This window comes from Blennius ocellaris (assembly GCF_963422515.1).
Source record: "Blennius ocellaris genome assembly, chromosome: 13".
Taxonomy (NCBI): Eukaryota; Metazoa; Chordata; class Actinopteri; order Blenniiformes; family Blenniidae; genus Blennius; species Blennius ocellaris.
The window spans coordinates 8,107,039-8,128,530 of NC_137662.1; the positions used below are offsets into that span (position 1 = coordinate 8,107,039).

General features: G+C 43.8%; 2 protein-coding genes across 2 annotated transcripts; both read right to left on the reverse strand.

The window, feature by feature from the left end:
- Positions 1 to 2,806: 2,806 nt before the first annotated feature.
- On the reverse strand, positions 2,807 to 11,871 carry stpg4 (sperm-tail PG-rich repeat containing 4; the record flags this gene model as incomplete). Its single annotated transcript, XM_080507391.1, has 7 exons — positions 2,807 to 2,881; positions 3,032 to 3,136; positions 7,091 to 7,136; positions 7,471 to 7,535; positions 8,662 to 8,916; positions 11,565 to 11,621; positions 11,791 to 11,871. The coding sequence occupies 7 exons, from the start codon at positions 11,869 to 11,871 to the stop codon at positions 2,807 to 2,809; spliced, it is 684 nt and encodes a 227-aa protein (XP_080363517.1).
- Positions 11,872 to 15,420: 3,549 nt separating this feature from the next.
- calm2a (calmodulin 2a (phosphorylase kinase, delta)) lies at positions 15,421 to 18,908 on the reverse strand. Its single transcript, XM_080508124.1, has 6 exons — positions 18,805 to 18,908; positions 18,017 to 18,047; positions 16,603 to 16,746; positions 16,410 to 16,516; positions 16,185 to 16,320; positions 15,421 to 16,090 (listed from the first exon to the last, which is right to left on the reverse strand). Exons 1-6 carry the CDS (start codon positions 18,805 to 18,807, stop codon positions 16,062 to 16,064), a joined length of 450 nt encoding a protein of 149 aa, XP_080364250.1. The 5' UTR covers positions 18,808 to 18,908; the 3' UTR covers positions 15,421 to 16,061.
- Between the last annotated feature and the right edge of the window lie 2,584 nt (positions 18,909 to 21,492).

A 21,492-nucleotide genomic window follows, 5' to 3' on the forward strand; every position in this document is an offset into this window, starting at 1 on the left:
AAGGCGGCCCGTCGCACACAAACCGCATGCGTCGCCTTGTACCTTTCCTCACAAGTATGGGATCCTTTGAAAGCTCCGCGATAATAAGATTGCCCTCCTCCTCAGATGGAAGCACTGATTTGCCTCCTGGATAATGACGGGGGAAACACGAGGCCCCGGCTCTTCAACCTCTTCAAGCCCTTAAGTGTCGGCAAGCCAAAGGGAAAGCGAGTGGCGGGGCTGACCTGAGCAAAGTAGTGCTGATCAATGTGACAGGAAATGTCATCCTGTCTGCCAGACAGCCAGTTTGCGGTGAAATACGAGTGGATCTTATTGGGTCAGAATGCATGCATTTGATCATTTGCCCCAATAAATCCATTTTACAATATTTATGGAATAATTGCAACACACATCAAATGTGATTCGACGCTTTTTCTCCTTGTATCCAAAATAGAGGAAATGATCAAAGCCGTGACTGTAGTTCATAAAAAAAACAACAACTGATGATTGTGCACTTTGCAATCAGTGTAAGGTCATTATAAGATGTAAGGCAGTAATATGCCGAGACATTCGTGCTCTTAATGCAACATTAGAGTTCGAGAAAGCCATTTGTTTAGCTCCCAACACTGCAGCGTGTTTAACTTTGCTCTTCAAGAAATGCTCCCATTTGAAATGTTGACGAACTTCCAACGCAGCTCATTGTGGGCTCTACTGCTAATTATTTTATTGGCTCAAGAAACAGAGCTGCTAAATGTTAATGAAGTGTGCTTCAAGAAGTTTTCTCTCAGTTGGATTCATCCAGACCATGTCTGGCAAGCCCACGGTCGCTACGGCGCGAACACGTCACACTTTTGCATCAGAGCGGGAAGGTTTTAGGACAAAGCAGTTCGTATTGCATGCCACGTTTTGTTTTTGATGGCTAATTATACGTCGGCGAACCCGAGACTGGAGTGCGTGAAGAACCTGATCTAAAGATAATAGCGGTGGCTTGTATTTACTGTATATCCAGGTTGGAAGCGGAAGTCTGTTGGTTATAATCCCGCAGCTGATTAGTTGATGTCAAAGAGGACATCCTGGGCTTTTCAGTGACGCGTCATACTGGAAATGCTGACCTCAAATGGGATTGGATGGTTAAATGTTTTTTTTTCTCATGCTTTTACACTATATCATCAATAAAACTGATATATTTACCATTACAACTAATCCCTCTAAATCATATTTCAGTTCTTATTCCCACAAGTGTGCTTCTTATTGACACGTTAACAAATAAACATGAGATGTTTCCTTCATGTGCTGTTTGATTTCTCCTCAGCAGCTCAGAAATGATGAACAATATCAGCGAGTATTTTTATTTTTTTTCTGATCCCACAGATGCTCTCTGTCTGCTTGGAATGATAGGATATAGGAGGATAACCTGGAGGGTTACGAATCATCGTGGCAATCCAATATTGTCACCGGCTGCATCAGATTTTCTCATTACACTGCAAAAGACATGGCTGTCTCTTCGATGAACTGTTGATCTTGTCCTGCCACAGAAAGATCATTTAATAACCAGTGGGTTTTTTGGGGGGGGAGGGGGGGTTTGTTCAATAGGTGCATAAATAGTGTTATACACAGATTAGCATTAGCTTCCAGCCAAATATATACCAGTAAGAGCTATATCCACTCGTGGTTTTTGCAAATAAAAGAATTTGTGTGAACACACTGATGATTATTGACATCATAATAACACACGATCAATTTAGTGCATTTCCTTTCATGAATATGGAAGAAGAGTCATGTTTACCAGATCACACTAAATACTTGGAGGAGGTTATGTTAATAAATCATTGCACTGTAGTTATTGTGATAAAAAATATTTGAAAATGTTTGAGTTTTTCTTAATGATTGATTTTTGACATCTTTACACGACAGTGAACGTTTGCTTTGCTCATAATGAACCAGTGCAGAATTTGTAAAAAAAAAAAAATAGCATAATAAAAGTAGGATTTAATTGTTGGATCTATCACTCTCCAATTCTTCAACAATGCTCTTGTTTTTCACTCTTTGAAATCGAATGGAGGCTAACAACATGCATGCATACTCAGCAAAATACTATAATAAATAGCAGAATCCAGCAAATGTGTTTCCACCTATCCCCCCCCCCAAGGTAAACCACACCGGCATTATGCTTCAAGTGGAGCTGATTCCTATCTCTGCTGTTCTCTGCTCCCCGGACATTGTTGGCTTGTTTGTTTCGTCGAAAGACAGAAAGAACGAGTAGGTGGCGATAAGAATAGCTGTTTTATTGTGTGCCACTGCCTTGGCCCCTAATGCTGAATGTGTTATCTGAGGGTGCAGCATGCCACACTAAGCTATGTGCATGTGACGCATGGCTGAGCAGCATTCCTCCTCCTGAGTGCATCGCAGGGCAGAGATAGTAGGAAGGCAAAAAGCCGCCCGGCTGCCAACAAAGAGGAAGAGAGGAGCGCGAGGGAGAGGAGAGATGAAGGGAGAGAGCAATACCGGGAACATGTAGTTAAGTGGAATGAAGTACCCTTTGTTGCAGATAAGATCATTCTGCTTCCCTGGCCGGCGTCACTAAAGCGATTTGAGCACAACGAATGCAGCTGATTATGTCGTTGGCAGACCACAAAAATCCCTCACTGACATTCAGATAAACATTGGTCCAAGTAATACACAAAAAAAACCAAAACTGGAGGGTTTCTTCTTCCCTGCATTCATGAGTTGACTTTTTTTTATTATTCTTATTATCGTTTCAAGCACGATTAAACATAGATCGCGGTGGGAATGAAGTCCAGACAAGGAAACATTGTCGAAAAGGTATTTAAATGAGGGATCGATGGCCTCCGTAGTCAGACCACTTCCAGTAAGGTTCATAGTAACCTGGTCCTGGAGTCCTCTGTGGAACACAAACACATTGAAACCCGCGGAGAAAAACTCACGTTTAGTTTTCATTTTCAACACATGAAGAGCAGAAAATACCCGTCTTTGAAATATCATTGAATTGAAACTAGGTTTACGTTATGTGGGACGGTGCAGGCGGACTCACCGAGGGCAGGGTGGGCAGCCGAGGCAGCGTGGACTTGAAGCAGGACGTGACGCCTTGAGCCGGTCCGCTCTGTGGGTCGTAGCGACACGGAGCAGGTCCTTCTCTCTGAGGTGGTAATAAACATCACCGCCGTCAGTGATCCAGCCCTCCGTCCAATCAGTTCCAACATTGACCATGATTTGGCTTTCAAAAAAAAAAAAGATACCTAAATGGTACCAGTTAGTTTATTGTAGCATATAAAATTCAGTTAGACTTCTCAGAAGTGGCTCAGCACGTTTTATTATGCCTGAAAGAGCACTGGAATTAAATAATCCTTAACATAATTCATATACAAACAAATTCTAGCTAAAATTGCAAGTAATCAACAACCTGACATGCTTGTTGCCATAGGAACAAAATAAACAAGCACACACACACACACACACACACACACGCACACGCGCACACACACACACACACACACACGCACGCACGCACGCACGCACGCACACACACACACCATGATGCCACATGATTTGTCATCTCAGATAAATCTGCACTAAACCGGATCAACATGCCACCATTCAATGTTTGTAATTTGGCACCAGCATCAGTCAGATGTCTGAATTGTGAAGATATCCATAAATCTATAACAAATCCAGCCAAATAAGGAAGCTGCTCTGTCTTTGTTCAGCTGGTCTTGATGTCCAAGGCCTTTTAAAAACTCAATCAATGAATCATGTTTGACCCCTCTGTAAGAACATGCAAACTACTAATATTTACACCTATTTTGCTGCTGTCATGTTTGAACATTAATATCAATTCAGCGATTGCAGCGTCCACATCGTCTCCTTTTAAAGTATCTGCTCGCGGGGGCTTGTAGCACATACTTTGCTGAAGTTATGGAGCAGCCTGGACACGCTCAAACAAGTATAGTAGGTCAATGCAAATACAGCAGGTGCACTCAGCTGCAGTCTTTGTATAGGAATGTCGCTTCCCGCATGTTGCCCCACTTTCCTGGGAAAGGACGTCGACCTTCAGCTTTATGATGCCACCTGAATTGAATCGCTATTGTTCCTGAGCGTGCGGCCCAAAGCCAGCTTAGCGTTACCGGCGCACTGTTCAGTCCAACTGCTCGGATCGTGATGCTGGGATCATGCCCCGGGGCTTACTATAAGTTACTATACATTCGCCCACTGCACTCCGTGACCTCTGTCATTTGCAGAGCCAGATGAGAGACGAGAGAAGTCTGTGACCCTCGGACACACGCGCCTGAAAACCTATTGTTGTAACGTTGATACTCGTGTCATGTCACAAATGCAAGAACAATGTACAGATTTATTTCAGAGGTTCATATTCTTGGTCTTGAAACCTATGATGTAACGTTTCACTGGTGGCTCTTGGACCTCCGCCGACGCGTTTCAGGTTAATCTCAGTCAAAAGTCAGTCCGTCTCTCCCTCTCCTTGCCTTTCACTTCTCCTTTCCTCTCACCCACTAACACACATACTGGTCGCCACCATGCAGAAATAGCATCCGCCTCTTCCTCTGCCCTCTTCCCCAGACATAGAAACTGCTGTAGCCACGTCCCTGAATGCAGCACCAGCCTTTCATTTTCACTCGCTCTCTGATTGTGACACGGGGAGACAGGGTGGTGTCTTTTCTTCTCCTTCGCTCCTCGCAGGGGTGGCGACTACCATTACATGCCATTTGATCCTGCTTGCCAGTTCACTTGATCCCCGGCAACTGGCCTGCTGACCCCCCCCCCTTCACCCCCCGGCCCTGCCCATCCCCTCCCTGCACTGGCCTGCCTGACGCTCCCGGAGGTGCTAATGCAGGTGCATTTCACAGGAGTCGCCGATCGGCAGTGAATCTGACGTGCATGTTTGAGCCAAAGCACCTGGCCTAGTTTCCCACTGCGGCGCAGTGTGTTCGAAAGATTCTCCTGGGTGGGAGAGGTAACTGGCACATGCTGCGAATGTCTGTGAAAGTTTTCGATTAGCGCGGCCAAGACCTCTCCGCTCACCACTCGGCTAAATCAACAGGAAGCCCGGGTGACATGTGCCCACGCAGCTGCTGCATCGGGACAATCAAGAGAACACTGCGTCGCTTTCTTGGGCAGTAACACGACGGGATGCATTTGTGTCTGTTGAGGTAGGAAAGATGAGCACAAACCCTCATTCTTCAATAAATTCCAGACGTGTTTTTACAGTAGCCGAGGTATTTGGGTAAAATACAGGTTCTCATACTAGAAGTCCTTGGCAGGAATCCACTATCAACTCATACAACCTGAATTATTGTCTCGTCTGTTGATTAGATTGTCTGTGATCCGACCTTGTCTACAATCAAATCTAATAAACCCATATTTAATTTCCAATGCAACACAACATATCAGATGTAGACAGTGAGACAAGTTCCCCAGTCATGGATTATACGAGCTGATTTTGAGTTTAATTGCAGCAACACATCCTCGAAACCTTTAAAACAGCAGCGTGTAAACGTCAGGGAAGTGAGGAGACTATACACAACGAAGTGAGGAATCTTTTCCCATGTATGTTACGGTTTTAACTTGAATGTTCACAGACACTGATATCTGGAAGTGCTCCTGAACTCATGCAATGGTTTCTACAATAAAGTCTAGTTTATGATGCGGTGCTGCCTCTGAGCCCAAGTGTCGTGATAATTTGAAACGTTTGATGAAATTATACACTGTAAATTAAAAGAGTATTTCCAGTTTCACATTTTTTTTTCTCTAAAACGTCCCTTTCATATCCAGTCGACCCAACTTGAAGAGTTCCTCCACTTGTTTTTTGATTTATGTCAATGACTTTTCCCACCTCTTGTTGCCCCAAAACGTTCCAACAATTTTTGAGACGTTTTGCAAATATAACATGACCTTTGAAATGACCAAGTGAAAGGCTGAGCGGTCACATGGCCAAACCGATAGGATTTGTGAAGAAATCCCGGTCTCTCTGAAGCCTGAAGAAAATGATTTCCACACGTGGCTAAGCAAACCTTCAGCAAGCCAAAGATGCTTTGAAAACACAACAAAAACGATATATCTTTTCTCCTGATGTGTCTTAATTTGTACTTCCTGGGGGCACTCGGTGTCCCAGATTTACTCGCCGTGCTTTGTTGCAATATCGACTCGCACGTGCTGCTCGGAGGGAACAAATCCTCCCTTAAGAATCGAGCCCGTTTGAATTAAAGTCACAATCACAGCTGCTTTCATATGAGTAACTTCTGTCTCTCTGACGCCGGATCAGAAAAGTGATTCACCTGACAACCACAGCATGAGAGCGTGCTGATCTTAACACCTGCTGTCTGCTCGGCTCTGTGCGTGGAACTGTCCAACACTTCAGGCTGAAGCCTTTCAGGATCCACACGATGAATTCCCTTGAAATCAACTACAAATGTTCAGCATCCCACATTGAGAATCCTCCTCTTTTTGGTAATCCCTCCACTTTTATCCTTCACAATACAATTACGCCGAGAAAACATTCACATTTTATTTGGCGCAGCTGTGAAATTAACTTCGAGTATTCACGGCCGCCGCATGGGGATACGCAGCTGCTTCACCTCTGACCAAGAAAAAAATATGTCAAGTCACGGTGACGCCACTGACTGCAGAAAACTGTTCCCAACTCCTCGGTAATAACACCCTGGGGATTTCTTAGCACTTTTGCTTCTCTGTCAACACTCAGCAGCTGCCAGTGGGGCTCAGATATCCATCAACCACCAGCGGCCGCGGCTGCAACACCTTGCATCTCGAGCAAGCAAGTGTTCCAGCAGATGGAGGTGGGGGGTGGTGTGTGTGTGTGTGTGTGTGTGTGTGTGTGTGTGTGTGGGGGGGGGGGGGGGGGGGGGGGGGTTGGGGAGGGGGGTTATCGGACAGGACATGGGATCAGTTTCTTGGACCCTCGTGGTTGTCATAACTAGCTCATGTACAGTGCATAGCAGGTACACATTAGGCCACAGCTTGTAACCAAAACCTATTGAAAGTATATTGTAATGAAGCCTTTTCGTGGCCAGTGGAAATACTGAATGGTCCTAATAACTCACCTGGGTGACCAGATACTTACAGGTGGAAAGCTGATCCGTTGCACGGTGGACCGAAACATCACATGCCTGCAAGAGGAGCAGGAGAAGTGGGTGGGGGTGGGTGGGGGTGGGGGGGTTATGTGTTGGTTGGCAAAATGGAAAAAAAGGAAAAACAAGAGAGGAGAACAACGAGGGCAAAAGAAGAAAAGAGCGAGGCCATGTGTGATCAGAGGCTGGGAAAATGAGAGAGGGGGTTAGAAAGTGCTCCTCCATCTTTGACAAGGCGAAGAGCTGAGGGGGGGAGGAGAGGAGAGAGGGGGGGGGGGTTTGACGTTTCGACGATCAAGGAGCAGCGATACGCAGGGAGTCTCGCTCCGCTGTGATCTGAGAATTAAAGAGAGGCTGTTTGTCGAGCGCTTACTTGCAGGGGATCTTCTCCACCGGCTTCGCTGACACGTCGTAGTCGCAGGGTGACGTGTTTATGTGCTGCCGCAGAGAATAAAGACGGGGAATTGCTTAAATGTATATGACAAAAATCACCATGAGGTAGCCGTTCCATTCAGTCGCTGCTGTGTAACAATCTGACAGCAGGCCTCTCTTTCCAGCCTGTCCTCTGGATTTCGCTGAGGCACAAACTCCAGTTTAACTCTCAGCCGAACAGACTTACACAGCAGAGGAGCAAAGACATATACATAGCTGGATAAAATAAAGACTAAAGGATAAAATATACAAGAATCAACTCAACGCATGAGCCAAATGATGACTACAGGTCGGTCTCTTCATTGTGGATGTTGAAGGAATAGTTACACACCTTTGTTTATTTGAGACGTCTTTGAACGTCTACATGCTAATCCAGTAACATGTCTAATGTGTTTGACTGACCTCTGACATGGTAGGACCACAATTATAGATATCAACAAATCAAGAAAGAAAAGAAACTACCTTCCACTGTCCCAGGTAACTAAGATGTTCACCTTCAGTTAGACTCACTAATCAAATGAACAAAAGTGCAGCTCACTTGGAAAGCTTCATGGATCCTTGTGCTTGTGATCCTGAAACACGTGCAAAATAAATCCCAGCAATGTTGTCTCTAACCGTAAATATAGTCTTTCTGATATTTAAAGATGCACATGATTGGGAAACAAAAACAGGCTAAGAATAAACAGGATTCTCATTTCGGGAAGTAGATGGCGCAATCAGGTAATTAGCATCCCTTAGCACATAAACACTCCAGAGGCCAGCCTTGAATAGCATGTACTGGAACATTTTGAATCTTCTATCAATGGGAGCAGATGAAATGCTCACTCCGGGCGAAGAACTTCATGTGGGTAATGAACATTTGGCTATTCAAGCAACAAAGCATGTTGGGGTTTTTTTGTTTGATCAAACTATATTGTCACAAACTCCAATTGAAAGAAAACTATTAGTATGTTTTACTCCTGACTGGGCCTCATCTATTCTATTCTTACACAACAGGGAGCAGTTGTAAAGACATTGCTCGCCAGTGCCAAATTCCTGGGGTGAAGTCAATAGCCTTGATGACTTTGGATCGCAACCCAACTGCTTATCTGTTTATTATCCGATCTGCCAGCAGGAAGAGTCTGAACACCACCTTGTCTCTGATTCCCAGGGTGACGATGTCGGGCCGTGGGCAGTTTTTGAAAGAGTACGACGCCGGGTGCCTCGGGCCCTCCTGAATGAAGTCGGTGTGGTCGTACGCTCCAGGCAGGAGGACGTCCCCCTTACAGACACTGAGTGTCTGGGCATTCCTCCCTACATTTTTGAAGCCATAGGTTTTTTTCACGGGGTTGAGGTTGGCTTCCTCGATAAAGTCTCGGACGTGGTAGATGCCTGGGACGGGCGTGTCCTGAAACAGACGGCAAAAGTTTTGGGAATCATTCCCCGTGATTAGTTAAGAGTTGAATATTGATCATTGCTGTTTCCCTGCTAACTTGCTAGTCTTTCTATCTGATGGTTCTCTGTATGCCAACATGTGTTTCCTCTGGACACTCCAGCTTCCTCCCACAAACCAAACATAGCTGTGACTCTAAATTGACCATAGAAGTTAAGTGTGTCCAAGTATTTCCTGTCTCTCTGTGTTGCCTCTATCCTTCAGACCCTGTAGACGAAGATACGTGCCAAACTCGCCACTTAAATCTGGATGAAGTTGTTACTAGAGACGGATGGATGGATAGATGGGGGGGGGGGGAGAAAAAGTCTCACGCCAAATTGTGTAATACTTACATTTGTCTGAAGAAATTTAGACATTTCATAAAATGGCGCTGAAATTGTGACATGAGTACCTTTTTATCCAGTCCAGTCTTTTGTGTGGAATTATTTTGAGGTCACATGACTGCCAAGTCGATCCCTGGCGTGAAGACCAAACATGGCGGATATCCGTTCTCTTTTCAGTGTAAACTGCTTTATTTTAAGATAGCTTTTGTCTTTAGCTTGATCATCACTGATGTTGATTGTTTGGTTTACAACTCAGAAACTGAATCAGGGGTGAAGCTCTATAGCAGTAAGAGGCATTTACTCAACTGGCTCTTTATTACCTGAACTTATTATTAACAGTGTTAGTTGTTGTACCTATTGTTTTAAGTTTTGCAATCTGCCCTGAACCTTGTCTTTCATTCTTCTTTTCACTACAGCTTTGTGGCAGATCATGTCTCATGTTGCAGTTTTTCATTTTTCAGATTTATTTCATTAGATTATCAACAAATGTGACAATATTCCAGACAAAATCCTAATGATAAGGCCTCATTTCTTTAGCTTAACAAATTATTTTACAAAGCCTACTTGCTGATTTAGTTTTTTCTTCCATTTGTTTTTGAAGCCTGCTCATTAATTCATCCATTTTTGATTGCACTGTGAATGTTGTCCGTACAACTACAAACATTTACGCTACTGTAATCTGTGTTGGTGACATGAATAACAATAAACTCTGTGCGCGCTGCTACAGACCCGTAGTTAGCAGGTCGGCGTGTCGCCACCATGAATGCACTGTAAGATGCTCAGCGACTGAACTCACTGCAGTGAATCTGTTAAAGATCGACTCTTTGGACAGGGGCGGCGGAATAGCACCGTGCAATTAAAGCCATTAGCTGGAAAAACAACACACAGTGGAGGAACATGATATATTCATGAAGCTGTGCTGCATTATGCTGCAGTCACACCAAGAGGAAGCTGCTGAAAGATAATGTAGTGCTTAGATTTGTTATTATTCAAACCATAAAAGTCACTCTGGCACTGTTTCTGGTCTTCCATTGGCTAAAACACAACTGTTTAAAGGGACAATGCATTAAATAAAGTGGGACAATGCAATGAATATTAATGGAGAGTTAAACAGGAGTAGCTCCAGCTGCTTCTGCAGTGATCACTTTATCCAGGTTAGTAGCTGTGATCACAGAGTGCAGGCATTCATTGATTATCAAGGAGAATAAGGCATGAATGAATCCAAGTGTGTGCCAACGGTTGGCTCTACTATTAAAAGTACCTGCCTCCTAATCATTGTATGTTAGTATGTGTTTGTACATTCTGATTAAAGTAGAACACAAAAAGAGAAAATGCATTTTAGCCGATGGCTTTTAACATCCATCCATCCATTTTTGCATTAAGTATACACACAGTTGGACCCATTTCCAAGAAAACGTGTTTGTCATTGTGTATTTTTCTTCGTCTGTTGTCTTAGCAATGCTCCTACCAATATATATATATATATATATTTATATATATATATAATTAAAAAAACAACCAAAAACACAATGCAAATTTAGAAAATGAAGGGAAGAAGGCGGCATTAAGGTTCATTTTAACTCAGGGTACAAAAACATGTTCAAAGCTGACACTTGTTTTATGTGGAATCACAATTAAACACAAGCTCAGAAATGACTGGTTCGTTCCTACTTTAAGACAAGGCTAGAAGATGAAAGACCCCAAATGTGAACGATCGACATTAGTGTTGTAAATATTATATATTAGCTATCTCCACAAGGTATTAAGTGGATGTAAAATGAGAGTTGATGATTTGTCCAGTTACAGCTATGGAGGAGCTCCTGCTCATGGAATGTTGGGTTAGTTGGTAGAATGTTTAGTCTTCCAATACCAACGTCGATCCTCCATCTCACAATGTCCATATGTCCAAGTTTCCTTGGTCGAGACATTCAAGTCGGAGTAACTTTAGCCAAAAATGTATTATTGTTACATGAATGTAAGCCTTCCGCTGTGTTTGTGCAGTGACAGCGGTGGACGGTCCACATCTAAAGATGCACTCTTTTTTCATTGTGGTTGTAAGAACGATTGACCACTTTATTACATTATTGGCTAAATGGTGATATTTATTGGCCGTTATGACCTTATTGCCGGCTACATCTGGTGTGTGTGTGTGTGTGTGTGTGTGAGAGTGTGTGTGAATGTAGCAGATGATTTAAAATACGCTATTTATGCCAGCATTTCGAAACGAAGTGGAAGGTGTTGGAGCCGAGCTGTGAAACCACGCCGTTTGACAACACCTACTTTGAGCGTCGCCATCCACCAGCTCCCCCGACCACACTGGTCTGCCTTGTCATCGCCCTGCGGATAAGGAACAAGATAGAAGCTGAGACTCGGTCCACTGTTGTCTGCAGTGATGACCACTGCCATGCCAACAACTTTGTTGTGATGCATCCATTCGGATCGCCGCGCGCTATTACCACTTTATTAACCAGGCAGTTATGCAGACTCACCTTATCTACTCCATTACCAGCCCTGGGCATGTCGCTGACTTCATGGGCGACTTTGTGTTTTCTATTTTGGCCACGTCCATGCGCGGCACCGTACTCATTGTCGTATCTGCCCAACAGGAGATCCAGTAACACCTGAGTGCCATTAAAACCGTGACTGTTACTATAGCAGCGACTCCGCCACCGATCAATTTTTCAACACAGTGGAGTGGAGGGCTAAATTTAGACCCCGCCGACCAGTTTGACTGAGAGCGAGACACAATGGTAAGGAAGCACCGAGGTACGTACTGTACATGCTTGCAAGTAACAGTACCTACTCCTCACTGTGCCCGTTTCCATGGACTCACTATCTCAGTTCAGCATCTAACTCCAGATTCTGATCATAATTAGGAGACTGTGTTCACGTGCAACACAGAGGACTCGGGTCCCTCGTATCACCATGTGTACCGCGATTATCCCCGTCACCAGATCTGTTGACGTTTGTTCATCTGATACAGGGCCACTTTGTTTTGTATGTAGATTAGTCCGTTTGGAGTTGCATTTAAAATGCAGTTGCAGGAGTTTGTTCGCGATCTGAACGAGACTAAAGGGACCATTTATGTGAAGGCTTCTTATGATGGAGATGCCTACTGCCTACTTGTGTTTCCATACATGAGTGGCACAGTTAAAACTGGGCCATCCTGTCCAGGAAAACACAATGTGGGTATCATCTACAAATTTCGAACACAGATTAAACCAAAGGAGGCTGGTGTTGCGACCAAAGGTAGAAATTTGAATAACTGTCCTGCACAGACACACACCAGGATAAGATCCACTCGTGCAGCTGGGTCGAGGAAGTCTTTAAGAATATTACAACTTGGTTTGAAACCCACGGTGCTGACGCCTCCAAGCATAACCCTACTTTCTAGTTTACACTGCAACATTTTGAAAACGACATCTTTCAGCAACATGGCAGAGAAAGCTGAAAACGATGTAGTTCACGTGTAATTCAAAGTTAATTCGTAACACATTGCCACACAAGGAAATTCAAAGTTCTTCAAAAAGGCAAAGAAACACATTAAAATCACATTAAAATCGTTGAATAAAACAAGATACGAAGTAAATAAATAAACAAAAAACCAAAGGCAATGGATCTAATGAAAATGCATTTAGAATAGTGGAGAACTAGAATGATGAAAAGGAGTAACGTATTAGAATGACGAGAATGCTGCCGTGAACAATATCGTTTTCAACATATTGTCATCGTTGCAGACGGTTAAGGGGTTCCATCGCATTGTCAATGATATGGACTAACGTCAGCTGTCTCCCGGGGCCCCGTTTCAGCAATACCCCCCCCCCCCACCCCCCCCGCCCCTGTTGTGACCCGTCTCATTCCAGCCCATGACGTTCATGCTGGGCTGAGCACAACACCACTCGGGGCCTTCAGACGAGACAATGAGACAGCAAAGTGATATGTCAGCTATGTTTTATGTAAACACGACACAACAGAGCTTCAGTGCTGCTTATTTGTTGCTGCTCAAGCTGAAGCCATGAGAGGATTATCTGTTGCTTCCAGGTGGAAAAGTTTCTCCAATCTATGATAAGACAATAAGAAATAAGGGATCAATGGGGATGCAAATTAACTGATGACCGCTTGGTTACGTGGCGCGTAGAAAAATGGCATGTATTTTGATTGCTCGATGTGCATTTAGCATTTCCATAAATCTCTGTAAGGACCAGTTACTGTTCTTCCTTCTCATGCTGCTTCAAAAGTTTTCAGAAAACTATGACATCTATCTTTAATATCAACACACTAGAAATAGCCTCAGACGCCGTTAATTTTCTATGTATGTTATGCTCCTTATGTGTCATGTGGTGATGAAATTAAATTGTTGTTATGTTCTCATTAGTTAAACAGCTGTGAAAGAAAGTTGACAGTGTGAAAGTATTGGAGCATACTGAAAAGTGGAAGTGTGTCATTATGCCATTAGGAACTCATGCAGCTTCACATTTGCTTGCTATTTTTTGGGGGAATTCCTAATTTAGGACAAGGTCACTTCTCATTGAATCACAACATTGCAACTTAGACAGTATGGATGTGTCCTGCGAAGCTGTCCTAACAGCAGCTCTGAGCACATAAAGTACGACGCCACATTTCATTCACAAAAGTACTTAAATCACCCTCAAAGATGCCTTGTTTTAAATGTATATAAAAAGAAAGAAATTCCATATGTCCCTCAGAGGTCACTCAGGATGCTCTGTTATGTCTAAGAAATATGTCTCCTGACAATAAATGATAGGAATAATTAATCTTGTTTATAAAATGTGAATAACCCGAACCCTCTCTGGGAGCCGCATTGTTGCCAAGCTACATGGAGCACATGGTTGAAGGGAGCTGAAGAATTTGTGTTCATGCTGCTGGTCAAGAAAATCTCCTGCAACCCGACACACACACACACCTGCTGTCGAACTGAGCTTCTCATCACTATCCCTGATGTACATTCTTCTATTTGGACTACAGACAAACAGAGGGCAGAGATCGGCGCTACATGTCCCACATAATTAACAAGTTGTGTACGAGAACACTGCGATGACGCTTTCAGACCAAAGTGTTTCCAAGTCTTGGCGATAATTGGTTTTGTCAAGATGAGGGTCACTTGTGGCATCGATTCACACCTGAATGTTGAACCGTAGAGAAATTCAGTGCAATGAGGTTGTATTTTGGGAAGTTGATACTTTGGAGTGTTTGGTGTTTTTTTTTGGCAATGCTCTAAATGTTTAAACGTGCGTCTGCAGGGAACGCTGAATGACACACATGACTGATCAAGCCACAAACAAGTGCAGCCCATACTAATCCCAGCAGACTGACATAACGTCGCATAGAACGAGAGGGACCATTTTCCTAGTTTAGCAGTGCAAGTCTGCTAATCCAAAATGCTGCATTAGGATTGGGGTGGTGGTGGTGGGGGGGCGTGCAAATAGCAGCCGACAGAAAATCCACACAGGAGCCGGAGCAGAGGTCCACAATAGAGCTTTATTTTTGTCATTCATCAAAATAACAAACTTAGTACGGTATCTCTGCAAGCTACTGTAACAAACTCAATCAGAAAAAAAGAAAGAAAACATGTACACCTCTATTTACACCATGGTTTATGATGTACGCTCGACCACCCGCACCTTTGGGTGAGTGGGGGAGGGGAAGTCGGGGGGGGGGGGGGGGGGGGGGTGCCAAGTAAGACATGAGGCAGTCGTTTCTACATGGTGCTGTGCCGGGAGCAGACAACACATGGCCTATGTAGTCGGCCAGGGAGCCGGACTGCACAAGGCTAATCTAATGTCGAGTACCATTGTGTGCACTTCAAAATAGAAGCCTTTGATCCCACTCAGTGCGTTCATTTTAATGACAATACAGATGTGACCCGAGCTTATCTGAACAATAAGAGGCATTGGCTGATGCTCCTCAGTGCTTTTTGGGGAATTAACAGGGTGGTTTGGGGCAGGGAGGGACACTTTGGATTGGTAAACATTTCAATGTGGATTCTATGACAAGAAAAAAAAAGAAAAGCTCATCAAAAACCGGAGCATCCTGTCCTCAATACAAAAATGGGAATTATTACAGGGTATACAAACTCAAGGATCCATTCTAACTGAGAAAACAAGACAATTTCAAATCTGGGTAGATTGTAAATTTTATTGGAAAACAAAAATATACAACTTGGAATGGATTATTTGAGGCATGACCAGGAGGTCATTAAAAAAAAGAATAAAGGAAAGAAAAAGCAAAAGTAGAGATTAAAACATTAAAAAGCATGGCAAGATTAGTCGTTTTCTGGTATATAGAACAGCAGATACAAAAAGAGTTTGTACGAGTACCTAGGAGATACACCCGTGTCATTTTTTTGCAGTAGTGCAATGCTGAGAGATTTCCATATATACTTTGTCCATAGTCCATGCAGAGTTTAAACTCCTCTACATTGTTTCCATGCCGACAGTGTTGCCAAGTGACAACCAGCCGACAGGTTTCCAATGTCGCCATGCGTGGAAGGGCCCCGAGCACACAAGACAGGAAGAATCGAAGTTCTCTGGCTCCCAGGGGCCTCCACGGGCTTCTGGTTGCATGACCGTTCAGTCACTCCAAAACACCATGACAGCAAAAGAAAGGGACATGGGGACAAGAGCCTATGCAGTTTACATGCAGTTCCTTTGGACAGCAGAAGGGGCGGGGACGAATGGGGGGCTATTAAGATTTTACAGATAAATTACACAAAGAAAAAAAGGCAAATTATTTATATAAGAAATCTGTACAAGGCCTTCACTTCGCCGTCATCATTTGTACGAACTCTGCAGGGAAAAAACAAAAAAGAAACAAAACAATGTAACTTAAAACAAAGAATAGAGCACAAAAATGCTGAAAGGCATCAAAGAGTGTACCAACCTTCATAGTTGACCTGTCCATCTCCGTCAATGTCTGCTTCTCTGATCATTTCGTCCACCTCTTCGTCGGTCAGCTTCTCTCCAAGGTTTGTCATCACGTGACGCAGCTCAGCAGCACTGATGTAGCCGTTGCCATCCTGAAAGTGAGACCAGTCAGTGTTCAGTTTGCTTAAAGGTGCTGCTGTGGAGGGGGTCAGAGAGTGCAGCTCAGGCAGCAAACACTTACCTTGTCAAAGACACGGAATGCTTCTCTGATCTCCTCTTCACTGTCTGTGTCCTTCATCTTCCTGGCCATCATGGTGAGGAACTCTGGGAAGTCTATCGTTCCATTTCCTGAAGACACAGAAGCAGGATTGATGCACCGATGGCTGACAGAGCAGCAATGCATGCTGCCGGACAAGTCGGAATGTCGTTCTCACCATCAGCATCCACTTCATTGATCATGTCCTGCAGCTCGGCCTCTGTAGGGTTCTGGCCCAGAGAGCGCATCACTGTGCCCAGCTCTTTGGTGGTGATGGTGCCATCTCCATCCTTGTCAAAGAGCGAAAACGCTTCCTTGAACTCTGGTTGACAGAGAGAAAGTGGACAGACTTCTTTAGTAGGACAAAGAAGCCACACCTCAGATATGCAAAAACTAGTCAGGCCATTTGAGAGTGGTAAGGAATAGAAAAAAAACCATTGCAGAATTTAAAATGGATTATAAATCTATGGAAATGCTTAAAGTCCCTTCGATCCTACTGAGCCAAACAGCAAATCGGCCCAAGCTTCCCAGTGTTACGTCACCCTTTGTTTCAATTATAAACCCAAGACAGAATATTGGTTCATCTTTCTGTTATGGGTTGTCGCCACTGCAGTTTCTAGCTAAACAAGAGCCGAGGACACGGCAGAGAGAGGGAGCAAGGCCAAAGTCAGCCTGCATCAGCAACAAATGGCAGCTTCTGTGCTGCCGTGAGGGATGAGGAACAATGACACACTCATCAAGTGTGATGAGGCCATTGGGCAATGCGTAGTGGCATGCAGCAGCTTGTCCATGTCAGAAAAGCTACAACCTGCCCTGCTATTCACAGGGTCAAATAAACGGGGTAACACCCTTTCTAGAATAGAGGAAAAAGCCTGCGTTGACTGCAGAAGCATCAGGAGGGAACCGATTCCTCCGAGGGGGGCCGCTGAAACCCCTCATCACTGCAGTCGTTTACTGCGACTTTCTCCAAGTCAACAAGGCACATTAGTGCACACCCACGTCATGCCATTTATTAAACATTAAAAATGTCATTTCATTCAATGAAATTACTATAGTAGGATCCGCAAACTGTGAAACCTGAGAACGAAGCCAATGTCCATCAAAAGATGCATTCAAGAGGATCCACAACTATAACACACCCAATACATGTTGTACTGCATTACTCCATGAGACACTCCTCTTACGATTAGAGCATCTCAGAAGCACCATAAAACTAAGGAGAAATTACCAAGAGAACTGCAGAACTCATGATGAGCGCACACACCCAGGGCAAAGGACACATCAAGTGCAGCGTGTAAAAAGGTGACAGCATCGCCATAACAGAAAGCACTTCCAGATTACATAATTTATTGCAAGGTAACCAACAAAAAGTAAAGTTTTCCACGAAGGAGTCCATCAACACAGCCAAACAGGGCGAGTGAATCAACCAGCAAGCAACAGCCCTTTCATTCATTCCTTGTTTTATGACCGAGGAGGCCGCCCTGTGGAATGCCTTAAAAGGCAAAAGTATAAATCCATGGCATGGGATCCATAACGCAGGCCACTTCTGCAGGTTATGAGCCAAGTAGAAGATCAGTGAGACGATGTCTTACCAGCAATTTGCTCTTCTGTCAGCTGATCAGCCTGTAAAATACAAAATGAGCCACCGTTATCAAGAGAAATCGGGATGAGCAATTATACATGGTTATTCGATAAAACATTCCAACTTCGTGGCCCAACATTGCGGTTATTCTACGAATGTACACCGTAATTGAATACGGCAGATGTGGCGATGACGATTAATTTATAGTAGATTTGGCAAAAGGACAAGAACCGTATCAAACGCACCGTGATCATGGAGTTCAGCCACGTTTGGAGCGCCGGCGTCGCGCGCCTGGCACGGACAATGAATGGCGGACAATTTGGCGGTAAAACGCGGTTACTCCAACGAGTTGCTGTCAGACAGACCTCCCGGAGCAGGAGTACTGCCGCAGCCGCCACAGGCAATGCAGCTTTCTGTAAACTCTTTTCTATTCAACGAGCGCATAACAAGCCAAGCGGGAAGTAAACGAAAGCGCTGCCGAGAAATTATTAAAGCGGCATTTTAGAGGCACCGCGGTCCGGTAAAGAGCACCGGAATCACCACGCTGCCCGCAGGCTGCATTAACACAAACACGCCTTCAGCCATCGCCTCGATTCGGCTAACTTGTTAGCACTACCTCGCAGCGAGCGAGCAGTTATTCAGTCAGCGCCGCGGAGCTTTGCAGCGCACACGGTGGCTTCTGCTTAGCCGCCGGTGACGCTACGTTTCATTAGCGCCGATTTAAAGTTCAAACCTCATGTTGCGAGAAATTAACTAACCTAAACCGTAAAGCAGGGAAAACAATCTCTCCTTCCTTACCATTTCGATGTGAGTGCTGCGGCTGGTTCACGACAAAAATCCGTAATAAACCAAGGCCGTGTGGAGCTCGAAGGAACCTACAATCTCTCTATGAAACACACTGACAGAGAAGCAACTGGACTCGCCTTTAACGGCTGTCCCAAACTCCGCCTCTTTCCAATATCACTCCGCCAACTTCCTCGTTCCTCACTCACCGAATTCAACAAAAGCACATTTTACGAGGCCATCCCCTCCGTAGCAAAGACTCAAATAACGTGGAATAGTTGCGTACGGCTGTGGAGGAGTTTTGGATGGTCATAACACGATTGATCACGCCTATCGCTATGGATCTACATGACTGCGTATTAATACTTTCTGCTACTCTGCGATGGGGCAGTATACGTAGCTGAAAGAAATGGCGCTCTGTGATTGGTGTGTTTGTACCTGCAATGCGTCACTCCCATGGTCTGCGCTGCCGCTGCATCTTGTCCATAGACATCCCAGTCAGAGCCACAGGCACAGCAGACAAGCTTGTTGCATAGTGTGTGTACATTTGGGCATCATCTACAGGGATCCCCAATAAGATAGTTTGGATAAGTAATTAACTGTCAGGAGCTTAGTTTGTTACTTGTAACTGGGGTGCTACTGACCCAGATAGTGTACACGTCAGCCTGTGGACCTGTTATTTCTGCTTGTTTGATGACTTTTGCTTATTAGCAAGTTCCTTTCACATCCTGATTGAGTTCAACAGGGATCTTGAATAAAGTGCATCCAGTCTTGCGTGCAGGTGACTACATATATTGCATGTGTTTTGGTCAATTTCCCCTGTGTTCAAGCGTGGACATGCATTTTAATGCAAAATGTGCGACAGACTTCACTGTTGGATGACAGTGGATTCTCTGGTCTAATTGTGCTGCTAGTGTGTGGATGGGAGTATCCAATAGCCTGATTGCTTATGCCTGACTGCTCTCCTGTCTCTCAGTGACCACCTGTTCTGCCCCGATCCCATGGGAGAGGGTCCAGAAGGAGGGTGGATGGGGATGTACGAGGAGAAGCTTCCAAAGAGTCGTTTGGAGAATGTACCAGAATCCCCATATTACAAAACAGCAGTCCTCACCTTCCTCCAAATAGATACGGCCTCTCTTTTATTATTAGACTCGGATCTGGCATTACTTGTAGAGAACTGTGTGAAAAGCTAAGAAACTCACACTCGGGGTGGAAGACATGATGATAGAGGTGATGCTGCCTGTGCCATGTGATCTGCTGAGCAACCTCAGAATAAGTGAGCCCCCTCTCACTCTCTGCCTCAACCTAACTAATCTGGAACATATTGGATTCTTTTGGTTTAAATCTGTTTTTCTGCTAAAGTGTTTTTGTCACCGTGCAGATTATGTCATGCCAGAGGTGACGGCACAAAGGCCTAAATCTGTCACAAGAAACAGATAAGCTGATGCATGTGCGAAATGACTGGATGTGGAGGTGTACAAATTTGCCCCCTCTAAAAATACTTGGCAAACACTGTACAATGTGTGTAGATGCAGAGATCACAGTCGCATATCTGCATTTTTCTTATGTCGTTTTTCAAGAGATCTCTCAAACAGAAATCAATGAGTCCTCAAAACCTGAATAAGACAATAGGTGTCTAATATAATATAACATTTGTGATTACCTAGCAGAATAAAATGCATTTGTATATAGACCATAACCCTTGATTTCTTTTAAGAATTTGTGTCTTTAAACTGTCACCTAAGTTAGTCTTGCTACTTGCGAGCAACATTTAAGTCACCAAGGACAAGCAGAGACACTCATCTACCAGCTTGAATTCAATCTCTTGTTCAGTTTATCTCGTGCTCTGGTGAAACAATATTGAGTCAAAGTCTCCAGTTGGGAGACTTTCAGGTCACATTAAATGAAAAAGCACCTATAGCAGACATAGAAAATTCAAAGTAGTGCACTACTATCATTGATCTCGTTCTGATCTAACACCAAGTTAATCCATAGCTGTTTTCTTAGCAATACGATAGCAACACAATCCAGATATAATGCCAATACTTTGTACAAAAGAGAGTTTATCACTTTGATCATTGTGGGTATTTTTTCTATTTTTCTTTTCTAAAAAAAACAAAAACACCAAGGCAAATAATATTCTTTGTCATTCTCTATCTCAGCTCATAGCACTTTGGTAGGAGTCAGCCATCATCTGAACATCTTGCATGTGTGGGCATTTATACAGCCATATTAGCATCACAAATCACACATGGAAGAAATAGTAATTATGCCAACCAGCTGGAAATAAGACCTAAATAGTGCAATATATTTTAAATGTGATGAAAAGAACACATGTTCATGTAAACATAGTAACTACAATGTTGACTACAGCTGATGAAAAAAAAAAAAAAATGCTGCATTGAATTCTCTATTTTTGTTTCAATCTAGTTGGAAGCTTGGTAGTTTTTGGCTTTTCAGCTACAAGTTTTCTTGTAGCTTTCTTATTTTGGCGTTGCGTAATACTTACAAGCTGGTTGTTTGATGCCCACCTAAGGTGAAATGAGGCTATAAAAGCCATCATGGATGTTGCATCATCGTGCTGAACCTTGACTAGTGTGTCACCTCATAATTAGATTACTTTCACTTATAAAATTATTCAAGCTTAAATGTTCTCATATCAGTTTACAGCAAATCTGAGGTTATATGAAAGGCTTTCATGGA